The sequence below is a fragment of the Carassius auratus genome, unplaced genomic scaffold, assembly GCF_003368295.1.
Source record: "Carassius auratus strain Wakin unplaced genomic scaffold, ASM336829v1 scaf_tig00015197, whole genome shotgun sequence".
NCBI lineage: Eukaryota > Metazoa > Chordata > Actinopteri > Cypriniformes > Cyprinidae > Carassius > Carassius auratus.
The window spans coordinates 36,086-46,637 of NW_020524562.1; the positions used below are offsets into that span (position 1 = coordinate 36,086).

Consider the following 10,552-nt stretch of genomic DNA (forward strand, 5'->3'; position numbering starts at 1 on the left):
AATGAGAACATTCACAATATACCAAATTTTGAAATCAACAGTATACTCATAAAAATAAAACATCCTCTTTTTTAGAGTTGCAATTTCAAAAAATAAAAATAAAGCCAAATCACACCAAAAAAGTCTCGCACATTCACAGAAAACTGCTTACGAGTTTACTCCTTCATGACAAATGAAAATAGCGAGATTCACATACAAATGACTAATGAGTTGGTACTTACTAATGAATCAAACAGCGGGACTAGTGCACTTATAGAGTTTTTTTTATTTTTTTTTGTAATTAAAACACACACAGAAAAAGATAGTAAAAAGCCTCCCCCCCCAAAAAAAAAACCTAACCTAGCTGACCATTTGATGTACAACACATTATGTCTCAGCCAGATTTTCATTCATGTAAAATTAAATGTAGGCTATAATCAACCCTGAGTCACGTTTATGACCTTATTTTTTTTCCCCAAAACTTTTCCTTTTTCTAACTAATGTTCTTTTCCTTTCAGATTCAGCATGTGGCCTTGTGTAAAGTCAACTAAAGGGAACTAACTCATTTGCCGTATATACTGAGTCCTTAACTTAAGCCAGGTGCAAATTATATTTTAAGAAGTTTTGGATTTGGAACTGTCACTAAAGGCTCATAGATTTCTGAGGATTATGCTAATTTAGCTATTTTTGTCTTCAAGAAAATAACAAATTTAGGCCAAAATGGATGACCCTTACCAAAACAATATAAACCAGCAGGGAGAAACATATCCCACATATGGAGGAGGAGAGTACACTTACCCCTATCAGACAGACTACCCTCCTCAGGAGGAGGAAGATGCTGCTAGTGATGTCACCGAGGGGCATGATGAAGATGAGCAGATGTACGAGGGCGAGTACCAAGGCATCCCTCATCCGGACGAGATCAAGGAGGCACGGAGAGCCGCCCGAAGGGAGGCCCGCATGAAGGCCAGGATGGCAACTGATGTGGAGGAGGAAACATTGCCTGAGCAATACGAGTCCATCATGGAAGACTGCGGCCACGGCCGCTTCCAGTGGACCCTCTTCATGGTGCTGGGTCTGGCCCTGATGGCTGATGGGGTGGAGTGCTTCGTAGTGAGTCTCGCCCTGCCCAGTGCTGAGAAGGACATGTGCCTGTCGAATGCTGACAAGGGCATGCTGGGTGAGTGAAGGAGTGGGGATCAGAATCAGCTTCGTTTCTGATCAGACAAAATCAAAAAATGTTCAATGCACTGTTTTCTGAACTAAAAGCTAAATGTGCAGTAAATATTTTTGGGCTGGGAAAATGATAGCAAATGTAAATGTTCCTGCTCTCACATACTTTTGAAGAATATCTACACTGTGGTACTGGTACTTCTAGTATATATATATATATATATATATATATATATATATATATATATATATATATACACACACACTCTCTCTCTCTCTCTCTCTCTCTCTCTCTCTCTCTCTCTCTCTCTCTCTCTCTCTCTCTATATATATATATATATATATATATATATATATATATGTGTATGTATATATTACATTTATATAAATAATAGTAATTAACATAATTATTTTCCCTCTATTATTATCATTATTATTATTATTATTACTTTGCATGAATAAAAAATAAGAATAAAAAAATATATATATATACTGTTTATAAGTTTGGAAGTTTTTTAAATGAAATTAATACTTTTATTCAGTTAGGATGCATTAAATTGATCAAACGTGGCAGTAAAGTCTTTTATAATGTTATCAAAATGATTTCAAATAAATGCTGTTCTTTGGAACTTTTCTTTCATCAGAAAATCCTGAAAAAAATACTAAGCAGCACAACTGTTTTTTAACATTTAATAATACGAAGAAATATTTCTGAAACACCAAATCAGCATGTTAGAATGAAAAATCAGCTTTGCCATCTCAGGAATAAATTACATTTTAAAATATGTTTACATAGAAAACAATTTTGATTATTCATAATATTACTGCTTTTACTATATTTTTTGATAAACTTTTAAACGTTAGAATATAATTATTTTTTGAGATTACATTCTGATTTCTGACCAAATATTGCTAATCAGAATTAGAATATTTTCTTTATTTTCAAGCAGACATCAGATCTCATGTGCACCCTGCAGTATATCTTCCTGTCCTGTTTTTTTGGTGTCGGTGAAAGCCTACGGCACGCGATCAAAGAAACATTCTCATTTGACCTGTGCTGAGCAGGAAGAGTTTCAATCAGGGATGAAAGTTGTCTGCTGTCTGATGTGTAATCCACAGGGAGGTTCATAATCTCTGTCACGTGCCTGATAATCACTAATCCCATTCTCTAATTAGCTGTTTGAGACAGTGTGTGTGTGTGTGTGTGTGTGTGTGAGAGAGAGAGAGAGAGAGAGAGAGAGTAGCAGAGCACTGATAAATTCAGAGACAGCGTGTATTATTCTGACGCTTTGTTAAATACTGATTGTGAAAAATGGCCACAAGTTTGTCCAAACTAATAGGATTTTTCACACAAAATTAAAATTCTGTCATCATTTATTCATCCTTTATTCCAAACCCATTTGACTTAAAAATGAAAGGGAAAAAAAGACAAAAATGCTACTAACTTTCGTTTTTAACATTTGATTTCCAAAGTAGTTGGAGTATTCATTTTGCCGGGATGTCCTGTGTTATTGTTCCTCAGTAGCTGACTGTGTGGCTCTGTGTGTTCAGGTTTAATAGTGTATGTGGGGATGATGATCGGAGCTGTCCTGTGGGGCGGTCTGGCTGATAAACTGGGCAGACGACAGTGTTTGCTCTACGCTCTGGCCATCAACTGTATCTTCTCCTTCCTGTCCTGTTTTGCACAGGGCTACGGGATCTTCATCTTCTTCAGACTCTGCTCAGGAATCGGGTGAGACTCTCCAAAATCAGCAGGGATTCATTTATGGATATGCACTTCCGTTCAAAAGTCTGGGGTCGATAACCCTTTTTAATGTTTTTAAAAAGAAGTCTTAATGACCCCATACTTTACCGTGGTAGCGTACATAAACTTTTTGCATTCATTTAAAATTAATGTTAATGTTAATTAGAATTAAATTGCTGTAGAGTACAGCTAAGACGGATTCACTCACTATACTGGCTTTATGGATAAATTGAATCTGATCGGTCCATTATATGATATTAAGACACAGTCTCTGGTGATCTCCTGCAGGATCGGCGGCTCAGTCCCTGTCGTGTACACGTACTTCGCTGAGTTCCTGCAGATGGATAAGAGAGGAGAACATCTCAGCTGGCTGTGTTTGTTCTGGATGCTTGGAGGACTGTATGCTTCCTTCACCGCATGGGGAATCATCCCACATTATGGTCATCCATTAGAAATCATAATAATTCATTTATAATAATGGTTTCTAATAATGGCAGTTAATGCAATTTTGAAAGCAAGCTTGAAACAATAATTGCAGTGTGCAAAGAACTGATATATTCCATTTGAATGAGCCTTTTATGAATGTTAAGTCCCAGTGCAGGACATTGTAGCGGAAAGCAATAGTGTGTAAATCTATAACAATATCAGATGCTGTCTGGAAGTAGCTGGACCTACCAAAACCACATGTCAAGATTTCATGTTGTGATGTTTCGCCTGAAGTTTGTAAGGGTTTGGGTTGTTTTTTGTCTCAGGCTGGGGTTTCAGTATGGGGACAGAGTTCCAGTTCCACAGCTGGAGGGTGTTTGTGCTGGTTTGTTTCCTTCCCTCTGTGGCTGCTCTCGCTGGACTGGTGTTCATGCCAGAAAGTCCCCGTTTCCTCCTGGAGGTAACATGATGGAGTGCATGATAGTTTACTAGGCATACAGGATTTTGGCACTTTTTTTTACATACATACATGAATATATATATATATATATATATATATATATATATATATATATATATATATATATATATATAGTTTTTCCTCTCAAATTCCAAAATGTTATTGAAATTTCATGGAAAGTTATTTCATTTGATTTTCAATGACATTGTGACACATTATTAACATCATGACAAATCAGTAAATCTGAGTAAAAAAGCACGAAAGCCTGAACACAAAATATTTTCAAACGTCTTTATTCAGATGCCATAATAATACAAAAGTGCCCAGTGTACAATAAAAAGTGTGCAAAGACGAAACGTTTTCAATATCACATCTTCATCGTTGTCTAAAACAGTAAAATGCAAATAACATGTCAATGAAATAGAATGTATAGTGAAGAATTCATTTCTGTAAATTATCTATTGTTTTGTAAAGTCCTATTGTGTACAAATGAGATCAAATAATAATTGGTGTGCACCCTGTTAAATATTTATTGATTGTACTTTATTTTATTTTTTCAGAGCGCACGACACGATGAGGCCTGGATGATCCTGAAGCAGGTTCATGACACTAACTGGAGGGCGAAGGGAGAGCCAGAGAGAGTGTTTCAAGTAAAGATGTTTACTTTAAACTATTACAGAGCTGACCCTGGTAAAACAGCTCATATCCATGTCTGTAATGAGTTGACTGAGTAAAGGCTTGATTTTAATAAGTGAATTTGGCGATACCTGATAAATCCGCTAACATGCTCTGACTTAGGAAATAAATCCCTCTCTCTTTCAGGTTTCACAGATCAAAACTCCTCAGACACAGGATGACGAGTTCATAGAGATTCAGAGTGAAACTGGCACTGCCTTCCAGAGATTCATGGTCAGACATATGACTCTGGTTAAACAGGTATGCACCTGAATGATGGCTAAAAGTGTAAGGCTTGTTGAGGAGGATGTTCTTAAGATGTTTTTTTTTTTTTTGCTAAAGCAAATGCAGTGAATGTTTCCTTTGTTTTCCAAAAGGTCATGAAGAACATGCTGTCTCTCGCCGCACCTGATCTCAGAATCCATGGTTTGTTCATTGCCATTGTGTGGTTTACCATGGCCTTCAGGTGAGCAGCTCTTGATAGAGAAGCTTCATAGCCGAAAGAATAAAAAATAATAGTTAAATTAAAAAACTTAAATATGCAAACAAATGTAAATATAGAAATGCTTAAATACACAAATGCAATGCTAATATAATAAGTTGTAATTGTTTCAAACAATATTTAAAAACATATTAATACACTAATATTCAAACATTTAGGGTCAGTGAAACTGTTTTATGTTCTTGAAAGTTTTTTTATGCTCACCAAGGCTGATTTTATTTTTGTTATTCAAACATATATGTGTATACAGTATATGTGTGTGTGTGTGTGTGTGTGTATACTGTATATATATAAATGGCTCTTTAGTTATAAGTTGAAAAGTATCTGGCTACTTAAGGAAGCGTGAAAGTGTTTCATTTTGTTGCATCAAGTGATTTTTTTGATGAATGAAGATCAAAAGAAGAGCATTTATTTGAAACAGAAATCTTTTGTAACATTATAAACCTCTTTACTGTCTCTTTTTATACATTTAATGCATCCTGGTGGAATAAAAGTATCCATTTCTTTAAAAAAAATAAAAAAAGTTACCCAAATTGTTGTGTATGATAAAATTGTTATCTATGTATTTATGCCTATTAAATATATGGCACGCACTAATTAAAAAACAAATATAATTTTATAATATAATTTTAATTATTATTATTTAAAGGTATTTTTCTGTGTATAATGCATTTTGAGTATATTTATAATCAACATTTCTCTTCTTGTTTCATCTGTCATCTTTAAAGATTATTTTGTCTGCACTTCTGTGATTGCCTTCTTAGTGAAAGTTGCATGTCAGGCTGCCTAATGAAGTATCTTTAGTCGCCATCATGTCTGGAGCGTGTAAATAATGATCTCTCTGTAGGATGAAATGACTCCTTCAGCAGTAAACAACCTGCAGCATAAATCAGTCTCCCTCCACACAGCTTTTACGGCCTGGGAGTGTGGTTTCCTGACCAGATCAAGCTCCTCCAGTTTGAGGAGTTCGAGTCCAATGTCAAGATCTTTCATCGTGAGAAAGTGGAACGCTTTCATTTCAACTTCACTCTGCAAAATCAGGTCCACAAGGAGGGGGAGTATATCCATGACAGGTACATTTATTTATTCATTTACAGTAGTACACGTGCCAGATTTTTATCTTAACCCAACCGTCTCTCTGTCTTGATATATATGATGTTTTATAAAAATGAAGGACGATTGCAGGTACAAAGTTTGGGGTTGGGTAGGATTAAAAAAAAAAGTTTTCGAAAAAGGTATTTTATGCTCACCGAGGCTGCATTTATCTGATCAAAATCCAGTAAAAACAATAATATTGTGAATTATTATTACAATTTAAATAACAGTTCTCTATGTGAATATATTTTAAAATGTAATTCATTCCTTTGATGCAAAGCTGTATTTTCAGCATCCTTCCTCCAGTCTTCAGAGTCACATGATCTTTCAGAAATCACTCTAATATGCTGATTTGCTGCTCAGGACACATTTTTATTATTATCGATGTTAAAAAAAAACAGTTACACATGTTTTATTATGGATTCTTTGATGAATAGAAATCTTTTGAAATATAATAAATATCTTAACTGTCACATCTCGACTTTTAGTCTGTCCAAACTTTTAAGTGGTAACGTTTGCGAATTGTAATTTTTTTTTTTTTTGTACAGGTTTATCAACATAGAAATACGAAACGTGAAGTTTGAGGAATCACTCTTCGAGAACTGTTATTTTGAGGACATCAGATCAACAGACACCTTCTTTGAGAACTGCACTCTTAAAAACACGGTCTTCTACAACACTGGTATTGAATGTGTTATAAATTAACCTCGAGTCCTTTAGATATTCCAATGATTATTTGGGGCTTCTGTTATTTTACTGTGTTTTTGTCACGTTTCTCGAAGACCTGTGGGAAGATTCCAAGTTCATTAACTGTAAGCTGGAAAATACGACATTTCTGCACCCCAAAAAAGGCTGCCATCTAAATTTCCAAGAGGAAAATGACGTCCTGATCTATCTAGTCAGCTTCCTGGGCAGCTTGTCTGTATTACCGGGCAACATCATAGCAGGCCTATTAATGGATAAAGTAGGACGACTTAAGATTATAGGTGAGTGTTACACAAGACTGTTATGGATTTCAATGGGTTTATAGTATCTAAATGACTTGTGTGTGTGTGTTTGCAGGGGGATCCATGTTATGCTCCGCTGGCTGCACGTTCTTCGTGCTCCTGTGCTTCAGTCAGTGGGCGGTCGTCCTGTTCCACTGCCTCTTCTTCGCAGCCAGTGCCGCAGCTTGGAACGGCATTGAGGTCATCACAGTGGAGCTCTATCCAGCCTCCAAAAGGTACAAAAGATCTGTCTCCAAAAGACATTTCTAATATTTTCAAATTCATACAAAAGACAGATGAGAAAACATTTGAAAGCACTTGTTGAATTACATTAAAATATATTTTTTAATATTTTTAATAAAGCCTCTTATGTTCACCAAGGCTGTATTAATATTGTGCAATATTATTACAGGTAAAAAAAAAATGATATTTAAATATATGTAATAAATTAATTTATTCCTGTGACGCAAGGCCGAAATGTCAGTCTTCAGTGTCACATGATGCTTGATGTTTTGGATCTCAAAAAAAAAAAGAAAAAAAGTCTTATTTACATTAATATTGTAAGTAAAATTGCTGGTTGATATTTTTTATGAAAATTGACACTTTTTTTTCAGAATCCTGCTTAATAAAAATTTGAAAAGAACAGCATTTATTGGAAATATTTATGATTATAAAGCTCTTTACTGTCAATTTTGATCAAATTAGTACGTCCTTGCTGAATTAAAGTAGTAATTTCCTTATTTAAAAATCATACTAATCTGAATCTTAAATGGTTTGTAAACAGTAGAATAAATCCATTATGGATTTCAATAATTCAAATTCTTTACCTATGATACTGTGGTCAACATGTAAAGCATAATTTACAGTGTGTACAGAAAGTGTTCAGACCCCCTTAAATGTTTTACTCTTTGTTATATTGCAGCCATTTGCTAAAATCATTTAAGTTCATTTTTTTCCTCATTAATGTACACACAGCAACCCATATTGACAGAAATACACAGAATTGTTGACATTTTTACAGATTTATCAAAAAAGAAAAACTGAAATATCACATGGTCCTAAGTATTCAGACCCTTTGCTGTGACGCTCTCATATATATATAAATCGTCCATTTCTTCTGATCATCCTTGAGATGGTTCTACACCTTCATTTGAGTCCAGCTGTGTTTGATTATACTGACTGGACTTGATTAGGAAAGCCACACACCTGTCTGTATAAGACCTTACAGCTCACAGTTCATGTTAAAGCAGATGAGAATCATGACGTCAAAGGAACTGCCTGAAGAGCTCAGAGACAGAATTGAGGCAAGGCACAGATCTGGCCAAGGTTACAAAACAATTTCCTAAGAGCACAATGGCCTCCATAATCCTTAAATGGAAGATGTTCGGGACCACCAGAACCCTTCCTAGAGCTTGCCGTCAAGCCGAACTGAGCTATCGGGGGAGAAGAGCCATGGTGAGAGAGGTAAAGAAGAACCCAAAGATCACTGAGGCTGAGCTCCAGAGATACAGTCGGGAGATGGGAGAAAGTTGTAGAAAGTCAGCCATCACTGCAGCTCTCCACCAGTCGGGGCTTTATTGCAGAGCGGCCCGACAGAAGCCTCTCCTCAGTGCAAGACACATGAAAGCCCCCGTGGAGTTTGCTAAAAAACACCTGAAGGACTCCAAGGTGGTGAGAAATAATATTCTCTGGTCTGATGAGCTCAGGATAGAACTTTTTGGCCTTAAATCTAAGCGGTATGTGGAGAAAACCAGGCACTGCTCATCACCTGTCCAATACAGTCCCAACAGTGAAGCATCATACTGGTTGCAATCGAGGGAAAGATGAATGCGGCCAAGTACAGGGATATCCGGGACAAAAACCTTCTCCAGAGTGCTCAGGACTTCAGACTAGACCGAAGGTTCACCTTCCAACAAGACAATGACCCTAAGCACACAGCTAAAATAACGAAGGAGTGGCTTCACAACAACTCTGTGACTGTTCTTGAATGGCCCAGACAGAGCCCTGACTTAAACCCAGTGAGCATCTCTGGAGAGACCTGAAAATGCTGTCCAAAATGCTGGAGGAATGGCAGACACCTGAAAATGCTGGAGGAATGGCAGACACCTGAAAATGCTGGAGGAATGGCAGAGGATCCCCAAATCCAGGGGTGAAAAACTTGTTGCATCTTTCCCAACAATACTCATGGCTGTATTAGATCAAAAGGTGCTTCTACTAAATACTGAGCAAAGGGTCTGAATACTTGTTATATTTAAGTATTTCTTTTGTAATAAATCTGCAAAAATGTCAACAATTCTGTGTTTTTCTGTCAATATGGGGTGCTGTGTGTACATTAATGAGAAAAAAAAAATTAACTTAAATGATTTTAGCAAATGGCTGCAATATAACAGAGTGACAAATGTAAGGGGGTCTGAATACTTTGCGTACCCACTGTGTATATGCGTGTATATATATTACCATATTTATATACCTTATTTATGAAATTGAGGCCGTTAGAGTGTTTTGTTAATCTATTTACCTCTTGTTGTTTATTATTATTATTATTTAGTTTCTTCTTTAATTCTCTTGTTTATCATTTTCTGAAGTGTCAAGTAGTCTATCTGAACATTTTGTAAGGTCTATAAGTTTGCAAATTTACACACCTACTTTGTACAATGTTTTTGTCTGTAAATTTGTAAAATACATTTTTTCACTATGATATGAACAATCAGGGCAAGACAACAGTGCACCGTATTAAACAACATGAACCGCTATCCCTCCTAACCTCATTAACTGTACATCAAATGAAACATGATGCTGACTCTGAATAAAGCTATGAAGTGTGTTTAACTCCTCCATGGTTTGTGTCCTCAGAGCCACAGCTTTCGGTGTGCTGAATGGCACATGTAAACTGGCAGCTATCATTAGCACTTTCATCTTCGGCAAGTTTATCGGCATCACCAAGATCGTCCCCATCATCCTGTCCTTCTCAGCGCTGGTGTGCGGAGGACTGCTAGCGTTTAAGTTGCCTGAGACACGAGAGGTCATTCTTCAGTGAAAAAGCCAAACTCCTCAAGGCCTCAGCGTTGGGTCCAGCTGGACACTGGATGACCGCATGCTGGACAGATGAACACTTCCAGCAAAAGAGAGAGCTGAGTCACGTCAAGCTGATATGTTAGGACCACTGTAACCTAGTATTACTTTAAAGTAGAGTTTTAGAGCATATGTTTGTTTAAAGTGTTCACAGTGGCTATATTTTGAATAAGGAATCCAAATGTGGAACTATATTTGCTATAATCACACAAAATGATTTAGAGGTGAGTGCTAATATCAAACCCCCTTTTTATATTGGAACAAATAGTAATTTAATATGTAAAAATTAAGCTGTTTTTGCTTTTTTGCAACAGAAATCTTTATCACCAACGTAATTTGCTCACCAGATTTTGGTCATCTGCTAGTTTTTGTTGTGTTGTATTTGTTAATGCTGTGGTATACTGTATATTTATTTCACATTAGATAATTATATTTTTACT

The 10,552-nt window shown here is 36.2% G+C and overlaps 1 protein-coding gene across 1 annotated transcript; it reads left to right on the forward strand.

Annotated features, from left to right (window-relative positions):
• Positions 1-699: 699 nt before the first annotated feature.
• LOC113074584 (synaptic vesicle glycoprotein 2B-like) lies at positions 700-10,224 on the forward strand. The gene is made up of 12 exons (XM_026247433.1): positions 700-1,159; positions 2,704-2,884; positions 3,185-3,336; positions 3,649-3,782; positions 4,343-4,432; positions 4,605-4,718; positions 4,835-4,923; positions 5,868-6,032; positions 6,603-6,736; positions 6,837-7,040; positions 7,117-7,276; positions 9,894-10,224. Exons 1-12 carry the CDS (start codon positions 700-702, stop codon positions 10,075-10,077), a joined length of 2,067 nt encoding a protein of 688 aa, XP_026103218.1. The 3' UTR covers positions 10,078-10,224.
• Positions 10,225-10,552: the final 328 nt, after the last annotated feature.